This window comes from Tursiops truncatus, chromosome 14 (assembly GCF_011762595.2).
Source record: "Tursiops truncatus isolate mTurTru1 chromosome 14, mTurTru1.mat.Y, whole genome shotgun sequence".
Lineage (NCBI taxonomy): Eukaryota > Metazoa > Chordata > Mammalia > Artiodactyla > Delphinidae > Tursiops > Tursiops truncatus.
In genome coordinates this window covers 50,380,009-50,400,430 of record NC_047047.1, presented here as the reverse complement: position 1 = coordinate 50,400,430, position 20,422 = coordinate 50,380,009, and the positions used below count along the sequence as shown (strand labels likewise).

The window sequence follows — 20,422 nt, the reverse complement described above, 5'->3', positions numbered from 1 at the left end:
TATGAAATAAGGCCCATGTAGATTTGAACAACCATTGTTTTCTTAAAATTAAGTATTAGTGACTTAATCAGGTTAGACTGATTATAATACTAATAAGAATGAGAATACTTTGAATAGGAAAGGATGAAAATATACATACTCTTAATGTTATTCTCCACCATGCTTCTCTTTCAAAAGATGACTTCTGGCTTGGTTTCTATTAATAAACATAAAATGTGCTTATTCATTTTAGAAGTGATCCCTGGAAGTTAAATATCACTTATAAAACATGTACTTGAAGAAATGGATACCAGTACCAAACTGGTCAGCCTGAATTAAAGTAAAAGCTACATAATGATAAATTTTGCCTGTAATATTTCCTTAAATTACTATTTTATGATCTTAATTGCTTTTTAAACAACTAAATTCCCTTTGGGTAAATTAGAGTAATAAACATCCCCATCTCACACAGGTGTCATGAGAATAATTAGAGGTGACAAAATTTGGTGCTCTTAGGAAGAAAAGAGTTGTATGAACCCAAAATTGTGTTAGTATAATTGTTATTAAGATTTATGGCTCAGGGAGCTCAAGGTAAAAACGTATAGTCATCAAATTAATGGCATATTGGGATACAAATTCCTGGCGATATGGCAAATGTTGAACACTGCCATTTCCTGGATTTACATATGCTATGACTTGGGCTTGAACTCCAGCTCGGCCACTGGCTAGGAGCACTAGGTAAGTTAACCCTCATGAACCTCAGCTTCCTCTTAGGAATACAAAAAAAGGCACCAGGCCTGGCATGAAAATAAGGCATTGTAAAACCCGTACCCACAACCAGGGCTCAGTAAGTGGCAGCTTTTATTTTTAACATCTCATCTGTCAAGTTAAGAAGCAGATTATTTTGATATTCTTCAGTTTCCAAGGACGCTCTTGTCTTCCATAGTTACACCCACTCATTATCCCACATTTGTTTCAGCTTCACTGTCAACAGAACACGGTTGTACGGTTGTTTAGTTTTTTCCTTTTGTGCTATTTGCAGTAGGTAAGAATCATTAAAATATTGAGTTCTACTTTCATTTAGAATACTTTTGTTATTACTATGAAATATAGATTATCTCAAGCAACAAGGCATTAAAAATAATAAACAATCTAATCAGTCAACAGATAAAATTGATTATTCCTGTCTAGCAACTTATAGCCACTTACAAGTACCCTTGGGTTTTAGTTTTACTGTGAAATATAGGCATTTCTCTAAAAAAGCATTGTTTCATACGCACTGCTAAGTCTGAATTTCTTCCTATACATTCCCTTTATTAGATTTATGTTGAATCTTCTCTGTTGCACATATATAGTCACAGAAATCAAACTTTTTCAGGCAGGTCGAGACAGGTCTCCACCTCTACCTAGGACCAAGGAAATGAGGTGGGAAGAAGGGAGAAGTAAACATGATACATCTAAAGGAAGATAATGGGCAGCTGCCGTTTTGTTTTGCCCAAGACAGGTGATCTCAACTTCCCCTATCTCCCACTTCCAATTCACTTCAGGGGTGAATCACTTTACACAAGACGGGCTAGACATCCCTTGCCCAAATTTATTTAAAAACTAAACAAAGATACTTTCAAATATTTTATAAACACTAAAGTAGGAAGCAGGGCAAAAACGTGTCCAATAGACTAAGGAAGGACAAACGCATTCTCTCGGCAGAGGGGAAAATGAAAGAAATCTAATTACCCTATTAAAACAGTTGTCCAGTGCAATTAGCAGCAGGTAAGGGGTGGGGGGGAACAACACAGAAAACAAAGGGCGAATGTGAAGGATAAGGGAGAGCGAGGGAAAAGGAGAGCAAACGGAGTGGCACTCAAATACCTATCGGGAAGAAAGGACCGCAGGCGCCGACGTGAAGGTAGGGAGAAGCGGAGTGGCGCCAGAGCCCGGGATTAGAAAGAGGTGGGACTTGGGGCGGAGCTCGGTGAGGGGAACTTTGTTGTGGAGGTGGGAGGGCAGGGAAGGAAGGCGGTACCGAGGCCGCCCCGCCTCCCTTCTTCCCTTACTGCGGCAGAGGCGATGGCCATGATTGGCTGGTCCATTGCTGCCGCCTCGCTCCGTAGGCCGAGGCTGGCGTCCGGTTGCCAGGAGGCGCCTCAGTCCGCCGGTTCCTGAGCGTGCGCAGGGCACCCGCCAGGTTCGTCTCCGGATGCGGGGGAAGGGAGGCGGGCACACGCTTGGAGGGCCCGCAGCAAGCCTCACGCAGAGGAAATGGGTCGAGACCGTCAGGCACATGCGTGGTAAGGAAACCTAAAGAGCGCGGGAGTCGCCAGAGAGCCGTCGGCAACAAGTTTCTGCGCCAAGGGAGGCCTGCAAAGGCTAAAGCGCCCCAGGATCTCCATCGGCCCTTTCCCAAATCACCTCAGGCTTGATACGCATAGATTTAAGGCAAAAATCAACCTCAGCACCCACTTTTTTTGAATTTTATTTTTTTATACAGCAGGTTATTAGTTACTTTACACATATTAGTGTATACGTGTCAATCCCAATCTCCCAATTCATCCCACCACCACCTCCACCGCTCCGCCACTTTCCCTCCTTGGATAGCACCCATTTCCTAAGATTGTTTCTAAACTCCTCCAGATGGAAATTCTGGGGGTGTCACTTTTGAGAAGTGGAGTGAGTACTAGACACAACAGGCTGTAAAACCACGGATTACCTTTTACCATCCGTATAGAGCCTCTTCATTTTCAACCTCTCCTGGCTGTAGCTTCTCAACCTATAAACATTACCATCTTTAAAAACAAACGTCCCCTTAAGCTTAACAGTTCCATTTTATGGAGTATCTGCTGTGTTCCAGATATTTCACACATAATTAATCCTCAAAACGACCCTGTGAAGTAGGTGTTAATCCCATTTATGAACAAGGAAACAAGCTTCCTTGGACAGTTTAGCATAGCTTACTCTGCATCACACAGAAGTAGCAGAGCCAGAGTTCAAATCCAGGTCTGACTCCAGTGCCCCACTGTCCACTACACCACGAAGTTTCTGCTTCCGTTCACAAACTTTCAAGAGTAATGTGGATTCAATACTTTCCTCACCCCCACCCCCATACTTTCCTAAAACCATCTTAATCTGACATGTGCAGGCACCTTTCAGTTAAAATTGCATTTAGTAACTAAGCTAGCCAGTTATCTAGTTGCCAAATCCAATGGGGATTTTTCAGGCTTTTAGCAAACTTGACCTCTATTTGTCATCATTGTATTGATTATTCCTCTCCCTGGCTGCATTTGCTGATTTATTGTGATTCTTTGTCTATAAGGAGGTGATAATATATTGGTACCTACATGGGGTGATTAACTTGAGTGAAATGTCTGGAACCACATCTGGCACAATGCATTCAAAACATATAATCACTGCCTTTAGGACAAAAGCAAAATTTACAAATTTACAATCCAGTCTCACCTCATTAGAACCTCATGATCTGATGTATACTTGCAAATCCCAAACATGCCATCTTCACACTTCTATTGTCTCCCCATATGCTAGCCCTTCTGCTTGAAATGCTATTCTCTTCTTCGATGGCCTGGCAGACCTCAAGGGTCAGCTCCTCTGAGAAGTCCTCCTAGGCCTAATCCCTCGTACCCCAAAGGACCCTGTTCCTCTCTTTACTGCAGGACTCACTGTGACAAATCATGTCTCCCCTAATTTTAAACATATCCAGAACACAGGTTTTTGTCTTAATTCTCAGCCCTTTGAACACAGGAAGAATTGAATATTTGTTAAGTTCTCCTTTTATAAATAAAACCAGAGGATGGACTACAGTAGTGGTTTTCAAAAACTAATGTGCATACAGATACCAGGAAAATAATGTTAAAATAAAGATTCTGATTGAGATTCTAGGGCAGGGCCTAACCCTCCGCATCGCTAACAAGCTCTCACAGGTGATTCTGCAGGTGACTTTCTGAGTAGCAAGAAACAGGAGGACGCCATTAAATTTCTCTTGAAATACTGGGATTCTGAATTCAACACAGCCTTAAAAATAGCAGGAAAAACGGGAGGGGAGGAGCCAGGCACCAGGTTTGAAATCAAAAACTGAAAAAGTAAGACCAAGAGACAAGTAAAAAAACAGAACTTTCACAAAACTGATTAAGCCAGTCCGTCACTGTGCCTCATTTCATTTTCTTATTTTGGCTCAGCCTGTAAAACTGGCTCAGCAGACTAGGGACTGGTACCCTAGAGACTGAATATGATGAAAGGTACAGAGAAGTCCAGAAACCCATGCACAGTGTGAAATATAAGGAAACACCTAGATGAGAAAATAGTTTTGGGTATCGCAAAAATAGAAACAGCATGGGTAAATGATTTCAAGGACTTCACCAATAAAGCAGACTAAGTATGCAGAATAAACAAAATGTCCCCTTAAGAAAACACTGTCTTGCATAATATCACTGAGAAAAGTTTAAGATTTATTTTCAGGTTATCATTACAGCAGTTTTAAAGGGAGGAACCATTTCTCTTTGCAAATACGAGACTATACTTCGTAGAGATCAACAGTGCCTCTGCTACGCATCAGATTTTTAATAAAAATTCTAGGTAAAATACTTCATATTCTACATATTCCAGGATCACTTTTAACTGCAACAGTGATAGTTTAGGTTAGAATCATCTGAAAGCAAACATACTACAGACAGTATTTGGGAAAAGAATCATCAATTACCATGATGCTAATATAAAACAGGTAATACGGGTAAGATTTGAAGATAAGGTTTTAAAATTATAGTCCTGATTTAAGATTATGTAATGCTTACTGTGTGATTTTCATGAAGATTACAAGAATATAAAATCAGTAACATGATACACAAAGTACCCCAAAGACGTGTTTTCCCCTTCCACCTTGTTATCAACAACTTTACTTCAAACTATTGGAACTGGAAAAGCACCAATATTAACTTTGCCCAATTCCCTCATTTTACAAGGATCATAACTGATTTAACAGCATAGATTGAACACTTAATGCAAATACCAGGAACTATGCTAAGTGCTTTACCTAACATTATTATAAAAACAAAGTTAGAAACCAGCTGGGTAAATCACACCCATTTTACAGGTAAGATAACCGAGGCTCAGGTAATACTGATCTCTTCAAAGTTATACAGAGCAATGATCTGAATACTGTTGCAATGAAACTCCAAAGCCCATGTTTAATATTCTGGAGATTACTGTGCCTCAACAGCTAGACACATGAATCTTCTCCCACCTTTGACTAAACTCTTATCTAATGAAGCTCTTCCTAATTAGTACTGCCTGCCTATCAATTCCTGTTAACTTCCCTCATCCTACCTAAAACATACTTAACTCTTTTCCTTCACTGACCATCCAGTTTTCCATTTTCCTGTAGAACTAATAACAGTGATATTAAAATAGTCAAAGATGCACAGTAAACAAATTGCGCCCCTGGGAAATTAAAAACCTTGTGGCTGTAATAATCAAGTAACAATTATACATAAATGTTTTAATCTTGGCTCTGCTTTGCTATGCAATCTTTCCTTAAGTATTTAAAAGGTAGTTAGAAAAACAGAAACCCTGATAACCACCTTTTGAGTACTTTATAGAGAAAGCAACAGTTTAGAAGCAAGCAAATACTAAAACAAGGTTTAGTTACTGTCAATCCACTACTAAAGATACCTTATTTGTAAAAGTATGTTGCAGACAGGCAGGCACAACTGAAAATTCTCCTTTGTTTTCTGGTAGTAGAATTAAAAAGCACTGAGTAAAACATTAAAAAATAGAGGCAAAACATAATGACCCACCCCCCATTTGGATTTTTTGTGTTTTTAAACACAAACATTTAAAAAAATCACTGCATGGCTGAAGTCTATATGGATAAACAAATGCCAAAGTTGAAAAATATATTAAAAAGGTAGGCAGCAACACTGAACACCTACCTTATGCCAGTCCCCATGCTAGGTACACTTACAAAACGTTTCTTAATCTTCCACTTAAACCTTTTGAAGGAAGTATAATTTAAAAACCAAACAGTCTTAAGTAGTCAAAAAAATTACTTATCTAAACTTAAATTATACCAAGTAGAAACCACCTCCCCACTTGATTCTCAAAATTATTTAACCTCAAGTTAAGTAAATGACTCAGATTCAGAGCAACAGTTGGGTAAATTGTAATTTTTTTATTGGAAAACAAATATACAACTTGGAATGGATTTGAGGCAAATTGTGCCATTAAGCAGATTTTCTTTAAGTGGCTAAAACAAAGTTTAAAAAGCAAGTAACAATAAAAGAAAATGTTTCTGGTACAGGACCAGCAGTACAAAAAAATAGTGTACGAGTACCTGGATAAAACACCCGTTTTGCAATAGTGCAACTTTTAAGTACATATTGTTGACTGTCCATAGTCCACGCAGAGTTACAACTCCACACTTCAACAACAACATGCTGACAGTTCCTAAAGAAAACTACTTAAAAAAAAAAAAGGCATAACCCAGATGTTCCCTCATTTGACCAACTCCATCTAAGTTTAGATGTGCAGAAGGGCTTATTAGATATATCCAGAGTAAGCCACATGCAACATGTTACTTGATCAATTTTTCTAAAATAAGGTTTCAGGACAATGACAGTAAGATAAGGGAAGAAAACATGGAGGAATGAAGTCCTAATTACTATACATGCATATTTTTTTTGACAACAGGGGGGAAACCTTTTACAGATAAGTTACAAACAAAGAAAAGGCAAATAAACAATTTTGTACAAGAAATTTAACACATTCTGTACAATGTCTTCACTTTGCTGTCATCATTTGTACAAACTCTGAAAAAGAAGTACACAAAAATGTTGAGTCAGAAGTACACAAAAATGTTGAGTCAATGGCAAAAGTCTGACAAAACCAATCACATTTACTCAATCACTAAGCAGTCTCCATTCCCCTTTCTTTCCTCAAAATTATCATGAAGTACAGAAGAAAGCTAGTTTACTGCCAAGGCTGGACCTTCAAAAACCAAAATTATTTATGATTATTAATGAATAAACCAAATTAATGCTTTAGATAAGCTATTACAAATAAAAAGCATTCTTGCTCTTAGTTCAATATCACATATGATACTTCTGAACTGAAGCATGTATAATTTTAGACTTAAAGCTAATTAGAGGGAAGGAAAATCCAATGAAAGAAAGTCACCTTAACTTTCAGGATCTTGAAATAAGTTTGAAGAAGCTTTTCACACTGTTCCACAATTGTTAACAAAAATTGTTTTATCATAATTTGGAGTGTAGTGCTTCTCAAACTTTAATGTGCATTATGAAGTCACCCAAGAATCTTATTAAAATGTAGATTCTAAGTAAAGGGACAGGATCTGATAATAAATAGTTCTAAAAAGCTCTCAGGTGACAATGATGTTGCCTAATCTGTGCACAACACTCTGAATAGCAAAAGGTTGGTAAATATCAGTAACTGTTTTAGCATCTCCAATTCTGGTGGTGGGGGGAATGTCACTAATTTTGACCTATCAGATACCTAACAAGAACCTCTACCTTAAAGTCAAAACACAGAATACGGCAGTGACAGTGAAAGACTTACCTTCATAGTTTACTTGACCATCACCATCGATATCTGCTTCCCTGATCATTTCATCAACCTCTTCATCTGTTAACTTCTCTCCAAGGTTTGTCATCACATGGCGGAGCTCTGCTGCACTAATATAGCCATTACCATCCTACAAAAAAATGTAGTAAAACGTCTAAGCAAAATTATAGACGTAACGAGTTGGAATAGAAGTTTATTAAACTTCACATTAGGGAGCAAAATATACTTTAGTAATCTATACAAACTAAAGAGAGTTTACAAATAGCTGACCTATATATTAAATGTCACTGAGAGTCAAGCAGGATATTCTATATTGAAATCACAATTTCTTGGTTCCAAAGTCAAGTGATGCCTCTTTCGCCACAAAACTAATGCAATATATATGTTATTAGGAAACCTCCATCTACACTGAATTCTTAAAAAGCTTTTGCTTGATATTAAAATATGTTGGTAAATCATCAGAAAAACAAGTCTTCACAGATTAAGAGGTCCTGATATCTTTTTATCCTCAAATTAAAATTGAACAAATCCAGTCTTTGGATACTTACCTTATCAAACACACGGAATGCTTCTCTAATTTCTTCTTCACTGTCTGTGTCTTTCATTTTTCTTGCCATCATTGTCAGAAATTCCGGGAAGTCAATTGTGCCGTTACCTGAAATGGTTTGTTTAGTTGAAACATTACAACAGAACTTAAATGCCAACTCCCCCTTCCCAAACCCTGAAACTAAAAAGACTTACCATCAGCATCCACCTCATTAATCATGTCCTGTAACTCTGCTTCTGTGGGATTCTGCCCAAGAGACCTCATTACAGTTCCCAACTCCTTTGTTGTTATAGTTCCATCACCATCCTTGTCAAATAGTGAAAAAGCTTCTTTGAATTCTGTTTGAAAGAGAGACCACAATCCAAATGCACAGGTTAACAATAAAAAAGTAACCTCCTAAATGAAATGTATTCATCAACCGTCAAAGCAAACATATATAGAGAGATAGGACCTGAAATGGGATTTTGATTCCTGAAGGATTAGGTGAGGAAACCTTGTGGTATTTCAAACATTTTTAGCTAATCATATGCTCATGTATTGATCTGAGAGTTTTTTCATCTAAAATCTTACAGGGAACTTCAAAATGTAGTCCAGATAAGAGTCAAACTATTGTTGAAAGAGGAAAACACTCAAAGCCCCAGATGACTGGCTTCTCTATTTTCTGTTGAAGCTGCTCTGTGGAACACAATTCAAAATTACAGATCTAACCTACACTCAGAATAGAAAAGGAAAACTACTGTTACTAAATACATACTTCTATATAGCAACTGTACTGCTTACAGTAATCCCCAAAGTTTAAATTAAGTCTATTTAATCACCTACTAAATTAAAAAGAAAAAAATTTAAATTTCAGAACAACCTGCAATAGGCCAGCTTCCTTTTCTCGAAGACAGAAGGGACCAAATAATCTATAATGATGTTAACAATGGGATGATCAAGATATGAATGGCCAGTTTTAACTAAGAGCTGTATCACTGAAAACAAAATTTAGACCTTTCTTCAGAATATAAAATCCCAAGCTTATAATAGAGTGAGATATATTATTGCCTAAAATCTTTTATATCTTCTTGTGAAATTATGTTGCTTTCAATTCACCACTAGATTACATGGAAAGCTACTGGAGCAACAGTCCAGAATACCTGAATATAGAGAAACTAAAGCAGAGATTTAATTTGGTAGTGCAAGGGCATATAAGTGAGCTAGTTAACAAAGCTAGCAAAGATATTAGGCCCAGTCAGCAAGCAAACACAAAAGCATACAGCACAGGAGCTAAAAGCGGACTTTGGAATTCAACTGCCTGGGCTAAAAAATTCCAGCTCTGCTACTTACTAGTAATATAAATAACCTTGGGCAAATTTTCTGCCTCAGCTTTCTCACGTGTGTTAAGTGGGGATAACTGTACCTACTTCCTAAATTTAAGAATTAGGATAGGTAAAGCACTTAGAACTATGCCTGGCAAATAAGTACTTAATAAATGTCGAGAAAAAGATGGTCTCATTTTCCTGCAGCATCCACAGCTACACTGGAAAACTCTCAAACTTCTCTTGGCTTTCACAACAGTAATTTACCTTCTACCTCCTACTGCCAAAGGGTCTTGCTCCTATTTGTCTCTTACATATAGACGTGACCAATTTTCTTATCCTTTTTTCTCTCCTTGGCCATTTCATCTATGCCCACTAATAATGAAGACTTCACATCTTTAGTCCACTCATCACTCTCAACATAATATTTTTATTTCTCACTCCTACAGGACATCTTCCCTGGCTGACCTCAAGGAAGACTTAATGAAAATCAATTCTATACTCCTCCGCAACCCTAGGAATGCAAACAAAAGCCACCTTAATTCTTTTTCCCTGAAACCTGTCAAGGCCTGCTGAATTCTGCTATTTAAATACTGCCTGATTCTTTGCTCATCTCTACATCCAACATTTTGGCTAATGACCCTATCATCTTTTATCTGGACTATCACAATAGCCTCCAAATGGATTCTTTATTTAAAATTACCCACACAACTACCTGAGTCCTATTACCTTTTTGGATTATCACACTATTTTCTTCTGCTTTGATTCTTTTAATTGCTTAGCTTTAGACCAGGTATCACTGACTAGTTATAGTTCGCTACACTCAGTAAGTAGTAAGTGCCACTTACTACTACTGAGTGCTAAACATTCCACTCCATTTAAATATTACTTGTCTTCAGAGGAACTCACCTGATATCAGAAGCTTAGTACCAAACTACTGACTGATCTTATGAAAATATGCAGTACTAACCTAGACCAACCCAATGACAAAAATAAATCAGAGTCCTACAAATAGCAGAATTTGATGAAAACATTTCCATTTTACACTCAGGTTTTTTAAAAAAAACAGGATGTACAAATACTGTCTAGAAATATATAAACTATTAGGTTCGGAACACAGTAGCATCTATCACCTAATAACTTAGGCTCCAAGAAAATTAAAGTACTTAGAGATTTATATTTATTTACATTACATTCTCTGCTATAATACAGTTATCGTGTAACACCACCATCATGTACAAAAATTCCCAGTATAACTAGCCATAATCATTTTACTACGTGATTTAACTTAAAGGACAAATTCTGAAAGATGCATGCTATAAGTTTATGTATGTGTGTTCTAAATTTCAAGAAGTTTAAACATCTAATAACTCTTAAAATATTTGCTGGAATAAGTGAAAAGCAGAAAATAAAACCATTTCTATGCTGTAACTAGTGTTTACTTCATGCATACAAAAAGGAACGAATAAAAATACTTTGAAGGTCAAGGTTTATTCCAAATCTCTATTTGTATTTTTACACTAAAGAGGCAGAAACACCTGCAAAAACTTAAAATAAGAATAAACTGAAAAGTACAATTTTACTTCACCTGCTTTTATAGCTCTCCACCTGTGCTTCAGAACAGTTTAATCTTAACGTATAGAAGCATATCATTCTAAACAGTTATTTCCCAGGAATGAGTTGAATATAAACCTAGGAGTCAAAACCTCAATTCACGTAAGAAAACAGGTCCTGAATGTCACAGAACAGCTATCTTCAACATAATTGATGGAACCTCCCCAAATCCATTCTAGTTATGCCCAAGTTGAAACTTTCAGAAATCATACTATTACTTGTTTTATTTGTTCATTAGCAACCCCAGGGTACCTTTCTAAATATTTTTTACATAAACTTATAATTCTATTAAAACAGGTCATCATGAAACAATCACAAGAAAAATCAAATGCCTGTTTATCAATTTCTATTTATTTATAAAAATTCCGAACTTATTAATCCTTTAAAGGCCATGTACCAAACCTTTATTGTTGAGTAAGATTAGTTTTTTATCAAATAAGTTTTATCCCTACACTGAACTTTAAAAGTTTAATGGTTTAGGCATAAATTTCTTTAAAGAAAAAAATTATTTTACATTTTTCCTTTAAACATTAAATACCAACAACTAATGACATCATGGCAGAGTCATCAACAAAACTAACTTGTTAGTGATGTCACACTAGACTGTTCTGGATTGCTCTTTAAGACCAAGGTAACGTAAACAACTCTAGAAACTTCACCTAAACAATAAGCATACTTTTTTCTAGACTAAGTTATCTGTTAGAGGAATTTCAAATCTGAAGTAGTAATGATTATCAGGTGAAGATAAAGCCAACTGAAAAAGTACCTTAGTATATTCAACCTTGCATTATATGTATGAAGCTTGTTAGCACAAGTAGAGCTAAGACTCTAAGATATTAACTGGTTACCAGCAATTACAATTTACCAGATTAAAAATATTTTTTGCCTTCACCTCAAAGGTAGATATTAAGAGGGGACTTTGGGAGGAGGCAGAATAATTCTTAGGAATAGGGTAGGTACTGTTCTAGAACATATATGTGTGGCACACCTCTTTGAAAATTTATCTATTCAAAGAAGTATTTATTCAAAGTTTAAGGGAATTTAATAAAACTGTAAATGGCAAAAAAGAAATATTTATTCAGTCCTTACTGTGTGGGAGGTACTGGGGATACAAGAGAAAATAAAAAGGTCCCCAATTTCACAGGATTTTTATTTTAATAGCATAAAAGCTTTGGCTCCTCTACCTTAAAGGTTTACTAAACCTAGGGTCCAAGAACAGCTTTATTAAAAGCCTAGGAAAAGGCAGGGTATGGAAAGAACCTAAAATAGATTTTCCTACCACTCTCACTAGAAATTTAATTGTATGATAGGAACCAATGAAAAGACAGACTTTATCTTAAAGACAATGTTCCATGAACTACAAGTATTCTTTACAAAAATGCAATCAGCCAGAGGATTGAGCCTCTTATATTAACAGACACAAACTACTTTTTAAAAGAGTTGCATGTGTGTTTGGGAGAGGAGTAATGCGCATCAACTATGTGACTGGCACCTTGAGGAATAATTTTCTATCCTGAAGTGAACATGCTGTGCCATGCAGAACTACCTGACTCGGACAACCGAGAAATGAAAGGCAAAGACAGGTGTATTAGAGAAGGTAAGAACTTAAGAGTGGAAATAATACCCCAAGTCATTTCCTCAAGACATTATATAGAAAACTATTTCAGAATAATCTACATTTCATCAATACACTTATATATGAAGAAAGAAATTATTTCCAAAGCTGTGCTTGACTACTTCAACACACCCTATACATGCAAGTTTACCAACCCTAAAAAGCAAATTCCCAGTTTAAGTCAAATGCACACAGTAAGAAATAAAAATAAAACCTGCTTAAATTGGTCCTTAATGCTAATAGCTTTGTACTTTACACAGTCCTAGCAAATACTATTTTGTGATGAGTATTTGAGGACACTAATGATTTCTGGCTCCACCAAATTTGTGTATGAGGGGTGGAGCTTACTTTAAATGGGCTACATAGCTCAGTTCCAACTGGGTTTCTCAGTTTATTCTAGCATTAAAAAAAAAAAAAATCTTTAGTGATTTTGAGCTCTTGAAATTCCTTGCCTACCAGGAAAACTATCGCAGCCAAAACTGCTTGATGCTTTTGTTAATAAGTCTATAAATCAAAGTCAAGGAATAGAGTTTGAAAAGCATTTCAACACTGCAATCAAAAAAACAAAACACCATTTATTAAGTTTCCCCAACATTTTGATGTTAACTAGCCATCTCAAAGTAGTAGAATAAAATCAAAAGTACTAATGGTTCGGCATATTAACATCATCTCATCAAGTTTTATGTAGCAATTTCACATACTTCCATAGCAAATCAAAGGATGCAAAACTTAAAACTGATTTCAACAGCTGTCACTGCTTTTTAAGATAAAGTTCAACTTACTACATCTGTAAAGTAGAATGCTAACTTTTACTAGAGAAGTTATTCCCTGAATGACCATATATGCAATTCTAAAGTTAAAATATTAGCTACTTTAAACCAGGGTAAATTCAACATTCATTTTCTGATTTTACATTTCGAGTTACCTATTAACTATTATTTGGCCTCTTTTCCTATGGAGACTGATATGAAGTGTTAAAAACTGCCCAGAATTCATGTTTTACAGCAAGATAATCTCTAAGAAAAACAAAGACCACCCCTACCAGGCTCAAAAGTATATCCACATAACCTAAAAACATGTCTTTAATTACAGTTAGCCCCACACATCTTTCATAGTCAAGTTTACTTTCTCACTTGCCAGAGTAGGTTCAATTACTGTATTACACTCATTTGTTACCATCTACTACATAGATCAAAGTTAATTCTGTCATACAAGTACCTTATTTTGAGAACAGCGCATCAATTTATAATAAAATCCGATGGGTATAATCTAGTAAGTAATTTCTCACCTGCAATCTGCTCTTCAGTCAGCTGGTCAGCCTACAAAGAGATCAAAGAAATAGTTAAGTGGCTTAAGAGTATGTAATTTAACACTTATAGAAATAAGTTTAAAAACATTCAAGGTGGGACTTGCCTGGCAGTGCAGTGGTTAAGAATCCACCTGCCAATGCAGGGGACAAGGGTTCGACCACTGGTCCAGGAAGATCCCACATGCTGCGGAGCAACTAAGCCCGTGTGCCACAACTATTGAGCCCATGTGCTGCAACTACTGAAGCCCGCGTGCCTACAGCCCGTGCTCCACAACAAGCTGCCACAATGAGAAGCACGTGCACCGCAATGAAAAGTAGCCTGTGTGCACCACAACTAGAGAATGCCCGCATGCAGCAACGAAGACCCAACCCAGCCATAAATAAATATTAAGAACAAAAAAAAACATTCAAGGTTCACCCTGTTCCATAAACTTTAGTTCAACACTCCTTAGTACCAAACACAGGTGGGCAGAAAATGCACACATCTTATCTTCAAAGCTAAGCTAACTCGCCCCCAAGTTTAAGATATGAAAATATTTCAGAATATGTTTGAAAGTCTAATTTTACACAAATTTTTAAAAAGCAAATCTAGCACACTAGAAAGTTTAATTGGAATTGGTATTCTTCTAAAGCAAGGATAGATCCAATAGAAATGTTTCCTTTTTCAAAATTAAGATATCTAAACTTAAGCTCACTTCCTCAGGTAAATACAAACCATTAATACCAGAAATCTCCATTGAATCAAAAATAATGAACAAGGACTACATTTAAAATTCCCCTGTAAGTGGCTAAATACTTCACTTGGACATATATGTGATTTTCCAAACCTCAACAACAAAATTACTAAGCAAAACTACCAAAAAGACAAAAATCCAAGCTGTCCTGGTTGGAGCAACATGAAAAGTACCAGTTTTTACTCCTCCTCACCTGCCATGCAACTGCAGAGAATCCAGGATTCTGAATATCTGAAGTACATTACTTACAAAATGTTAAGTCCAGCTACTTATTTTCTCTTGATGTTTGAAATTCCAAAGTGAGCATAAGATTTGTGATGTTTTTAGCAAATGGAGAAACGTTACTTGTTTTTACTTTTAAAAAAAACACATTCAGGCACTTGCTAAAACCCACTATATATGTTGTTTTTATTCAATCTTCACAACAACCCTTAATGGTATTAATAATATCTTACAGATGGGGAGAAAGGCTCAGGTTAAATTTCAGTGAGCAGGAGTACAAAACTAGTAGAGTCAGAATTAAACACTAAGGTGTCAGACATATTCAATACCTTCAATTTTAAATTCAGAGCACAGCATAATATAATAAAAATATTTGCAAAATAACATGCCTCCTTGTTCTTCATGTGGCCTTCACCCTTGGACATTTCATTGCTTATTGGTACATATATCCAGAGACACTGACAAGAAATAGCCTCCTATCTAATATTCCTACCTACGGAAGTCAAGTGTACTATGATTAATCCATTCACTTATTGGTATGAGAAAAATAATAAACACTGCCTGGTTTCCTTCATTTTAAGTGAACACACCCCTGGAAAGGATAAAACCTTAATACAGGATAGCATCACATTTTTTTCTCTAGGAGACAGCATGAGAACATTTGAGAAGAAACCCAGAAAAGAAGAAGTTTCTTTCCCTGATAAACAATTTTGACTTGACCTTGATGCAAACTCAACTCGTTGCTTTAGAAAAAAAGCCAATACTCTAGTAACTTAAAACTGAAGAGCCAATAATTAAGCTCAGATGCGGAAGTTTATAAAATAAAAATTATCTACTTTTTTCCTTACAAATCCCAATCCTCCAAGTATTTGGTATAAAATCAGTCGATTGTTTTCTCTAGGAATAAGATTTAAAACCCTGTAAATCCACTGAGTTAATTTTTACTTTGTTAGAGGCTATAGATGATTTACTTCTAGTCTCATTCCATTCTGCTGGACGTCTATCATTTTTGAAAGAAGGGCAACATGGCATGGTGCAAGAAAAAAGCATGGTGCTTTGAGTCATCACCGGGCTAGTATCCCAGCTCTGCCACTCAATAGCTGTGACCTTGGACATGTTACTCAACCTCTCATTGTCAACTTCACCTGTGACACAGAATATTAATACCTACCTTGCAGGGTTATTGTGCACAGTAAGTGAGAAGCTATGTAAAGGGCTAGCCCAAAGAGTTCAGTGATAACTATTTTATATAAATTAATTAACCGAAGAACCTACAATGTAATGTTAAACACCAACCTGACTAGGTCAACTTCCACACAGAAGGCAGACAGGTGGGGCATTATCAAGCCCTTTACAGCAACCTCACCACATTCCATGTTAACTTTAAGATGAGAAAATCTACTTCCACAAACTGAAACCATAAGGTGCAAGCCCACGGACAGATGTGGCAAGACACATCAGTTTAGGACTAGTTAAACCAAATGTGTGGAAGACACTGCAGCACATGTGAAAGCTGAAGGAATGACTGCTACGTGCAGAAACAGCAGGGATTTTTCTCTCGACAAGTTGTGCGGGAAGAGATTTTGAGAAGACTCATTTGTATGAAAGCTGAGAAGGCCTCAGGAAGAAAACTTTAAAATTATCCAATTTTGCTCGAAGAGTCAAAATTTTAATGGCCCCACACCATCCTGTCTGCGATCTCAGTAAAGATCACAAATGAGCTTCAAGGAATAAACAGGAGACTAAGTTACATAGCCTGAAAGTGCTGGATATTGCTTGTAATGTTTCAGGAAACTTAAAGACAATTTTTTTGTATTTACTACTAACCCAGAGTTCAAGGTTTTAAAATAACCTTTATCAGCAACATTCAGATTAAAACCTACTAAAAGCAAGAACACAAAGCTCCCTAGCACTGTAATTTGTAAGCCTTTTCCAAGAAATACAAATAAATTTGGTTCATTATTTCTGTCTGTGGAGAGAGTCATTTTCTTGGTAGAAGAACTAGGAATTATACTTTTGGGAAAACTCAAGCTCATCAAAATGTGTGTTTGTCTCAGTAAATAACTCACTAGAGAGATGACTAGTTCCTACTCCTTTGTTTCTACAAATACAAATATTGTTGTAATTCTTCCTGTTGCTCTTGTCAACTCTAGAGAAAGCTCCCAAGCATCAGTACACTCTCAGGTTCCACCTCAGACCTACTAGACTAGAATCTGCATTTTGGAGAAATGCAGGTGATTTGTCAACACTGAGAAAAACACTACTACTAATCTAGACTACATGTGTGACCTTAAGGAAATTACATACCTATTAAACATTTCCCAAATGGCATTCAAAAGTAGGTATGGATACCCTTGGAGTATTATCTAGTGAAAGGTGGTATAAAAATAATCCAAAATTTATATCAGAGTAAGTTTATCAGTCCATAGGCTTGAAATGAAACAAACTTCCGCCCTTCATTGATTCCTGTTTACTCCAAGTGCTACTTAGATACAACAAAGGCTTCATAAGTAAAAATTTTTCTACCATTTCAGAAATCAGGGTATTTGTTTTATCTATATCAAAAGCAATCTCAGTAGAGGTTAAGATACCTTTCATTCTGATAGAACAACACTTATACGGCATCTTGGCCCCAAAGAGAAAACGCTATTAGATATTACTTCTTAAAAATTACCTTTACTAAAGGCCTAATTTGATCAGTCTAGCCGAATCTAGAACTTTCTATATTTTAATAGAGCCTTGGTGAATTTCTTCAGTCTAGTAGAAACAGATCTTCTTGCTGTTAGATGGGATATTTAATTAGACTGAAGTGACCAAATTTTCTACCTCTTCACATCTTTTACTTATCACCCCAGCCTCAAGTCTTCTTAATGCAATCAATCTCCCTTCAACGAACAAGCCATCAACTATATGTAAACCCAAGAGCCATGTGAGCAAACTTATTCCATTTCCACATCAAATACATGTTCATTCTTTGACTTTACAGAGTCCTAATTTTAAATCGTCAGGTCTTATAATTATAAAATTACCTGAGGACAATTCCCAAATTAGTTAACAATGACTGTCAATTTAACTGAAACCCCCCCCCCCCCCCGCCAAACATCAATGATGTGAACAGTAACTACAAAAGCCTACCCTTGGCAAAGGACCCCGAAGGGTAGATACAAACTCTATGCCTCACCAAGACACTCCATTTGAGCTCTTGATTCAATTATCAGACTGATCAGGAAGAAACCTTACCTTTCATATGAGAAATAAAATAAAAAAAAAATTTACCCCACAATTTTGAATCTTAATTACATGCCTATAGTGTACACCCTGTTTCACCTAAAAGTAAACTCAACCAGCACATTCAAATTTATAATAATTTAGAATATCAAGATGGAAGAGTATATCAAACAAATGCGAACTCCCCTCCCCACACCCATACATGGTGGAGGTTTCAGTTGGCAAGGATTCCCAACTGTTTAAGATGTCACCTTGCCTCCTGGACACACCCATCTCCCGTAACCACTTGGCAGAAAAAACGACAAAATAAGTATTGCAAATTACCGCCCTCATTAGTTGTTTTTTTTAAAAAAAAAAAAAAAAGGAAAGAACTGGAGTTCCGCTCTCTAGTGACAGGAAAATGCTTTTTAAAATTCCCTGTTCCCATTCTTTCACGACGGTCTTTGACAGCCATTACTGTACAAATGAAGTGAACTGCACGTTAAGATAGCTGGCACTTTCTCTACGGAAATACCAGTTATTTTCAAGGGGGTTGGAGCGGGGCAACACTGTGTGTGGTAGTGGTTCTTTAACATTTTGGCGTGCACGTGCGCACTCAAGAAGAGGACTGGGGCCCTTCTCAAAAGCATCCTTCCAATTGTTACAGGAGAGTAAGACCGACTTTCACAACAGAACGACAGTCACCCCGGAGCTGGCGTTCGGTAGGTGAACAGGAAACGCCTTTCAGACCCTAGCTGAAGCCTCTGGCTTTCTCTAACGAGATGAATAGTGGGACGCTGCGCCTGACTTCAGATATACAGCCATTTCCTTCAACGACAAAACCACTTCAAAAATTTTTTTTAATTTTAAATGTCCAGCCTGGGAGGTGGAATTAGATCTCAAGGCGCAGACGGAGCAAAAGGATCAGGATTCACCGCTTCCTTCGCGCCGCCAGAGGGGGATGGGAACCTGCCGAGGCTGCCCTCCCCAACCTATGCCGGAACGGCCGGCCTCGCAGCGCCGCGGGCCGCCCAGACCTCCGCAGTCCTGCAGGTGCCAGCGCAGCAGCTGGGGCGCGAGCCTAGCCGGACGGGCGGCGGCCCCAGCCCCACGCCCGCCCCGCCCCGCCCCCGGCCGCTCCCCGCGCCGCACGGGCTCGGCCCACAGAGCGCGCCCGCCCCTCGCCCCCTCCCGGCCTGACCCGCGGGGCTGCGGGCTGACGGCCTCGCGCGCTCCCGCCCGCCCCCTCGGCGCAAGGCGGCCGCGCGCGGACAAAAGCGCTTCCTGGCGTCCGCACCAACCGTCCGTTGGGCTTTTGAATCCGGCCCCGGGCTGACCTTTCGAGATGCCCGACCCAAAGCTTCTGCGCTCCGGCTCACCCCCGCCCTTCCACTCTCGCCTCTCGCGGAGGCCGACCTGCCCCCCACCCGGGCTCCATCCTCATCCAGCCCCTGAGGAGCTCCGCAGAGCCGGGGGCGGTGCGCCCGGCCCCCAGTACACTAGAGGACACCTCCCTGAGGAGAATGGGGGGTGGGGAAGCACCTGCGACACAACGGCCGCGGGCGCCCCCAGCCTCATGTGCGCCATCCCCCTGGCGAAAACCATTCCTGGAGGGTGTAAGGGTGGCAAGTTCCCTTTCTTTCGTCAATTCGCTTCAGCCTCTTCCCCCCACAGGCCGAGCGCCGGCAGCTTAGCGACGCACTCACCATGCTGCAAGCGCTACCGGTCTCCGGGACTCGACTACACAACCACTCAGCTCGCTCGCTCCACACGGACTAATTCTCCCCCTCCGCCCCCAGCGCCTCATAAACACCTCCCTCCGCCAGATCCCTCCGCCGCACGCCAGATAACGGAACATCACAAACGAGTCCCGGCCAACCCCCTCCACTCCAACTCCTCTCGAGACCACTTTATCCACAGTTGTGTGGTCGACGATACAAGAAATAAAGGGAGGGGGGCGAGCGGATGGCGTAAGTGGGTTTCGCTTCCCAGCGAGCCGTTGAAGGGCCGGTGGAGTCTCGCCTGAGAGGCGCTACTTTGCGGCGCGGAAGAGCATCGTGGTAGCGACGCGTAACGCGACGATCGTTGAACCGGCCTCTGATTGGCTGGTTCGTACCTGCAATGCGTCACTGGGGCTCGCAGCCACCGCCGCCGGGACGCGGTGTGGTTTCTGCCGTTTGTGCCGTTGCTGCCCTGGCCGCACTGTCTTGGCAACTGCGCCAGGCGGCGGAGTCGCTTGCTTTGCGCTTGGCTGGAGAGTCTTCCTCCTCCACCCATCCTTTCTCTCCACCGTCGTACGCACACTTTCCC

The 20,422-nt window shown here is 38.8% G+C and overlaps 2 protein-coding genes across 3 annotated transcripts in view; both read right to left on the bottom strand.

Moving 5' to 3' along the window:
- STPG4 (sperm-tail PG-rich repeat containing 4) overlaps nt 1–5,989 on the bottom strand; it is a 42,689-nt gene extending 36,700 nt beyond the window's left edge. The window contains exons 1-2 of one of the 2 annotated variants that reach the window (XM_073791386.1): nt 2,034–5,989; nt 140–196 (exon numbers count right to left, since the gene is read on the bottom strand). In XM_073791386.1, the coding sequence (XP_073647487.1) occupies nt 140–196; nt 2,034–2,069 (93 nt within the window). In that variant the 5' untranslated portion in view covers nt 2,070–5,989. The remainder of the gene's footprint in view (nt 1–139; nt 197–2,033) is intronic. The other variant, XM_073791385.1, reaches the window with a different exon arrangement.
- A 145-nt stretch (nt 5,990–6,134) lies between these two features.
- On the bottom strand, nt 6,135–19,940 carry CALM2 (calmodulin 2). The gene is made up of 6 exons (XM_019942772.3): nt 19,819–19,940; nt 13,929–13,959; nt 8,305–8,448; nt 8,112–8,218; nt 7,558–7,693; nt 6,135–6,791 (listed from the first exon to the last, which is right to left on the bottom strand). Exons 1-6 carry the CDS (start codon nt 19,819–19,821, stop codon nt 6,763–6,765), a joined length of 450 nt encoding a protein of 149 aa, XP_019798331.1. The 5' UTR covers nt 19,822–19,940; the 3' UTR covers nt 6,135–6,762.
- Between the last annotated feature and the right edge of the window lie 482 nt (nt 19,941–20,422).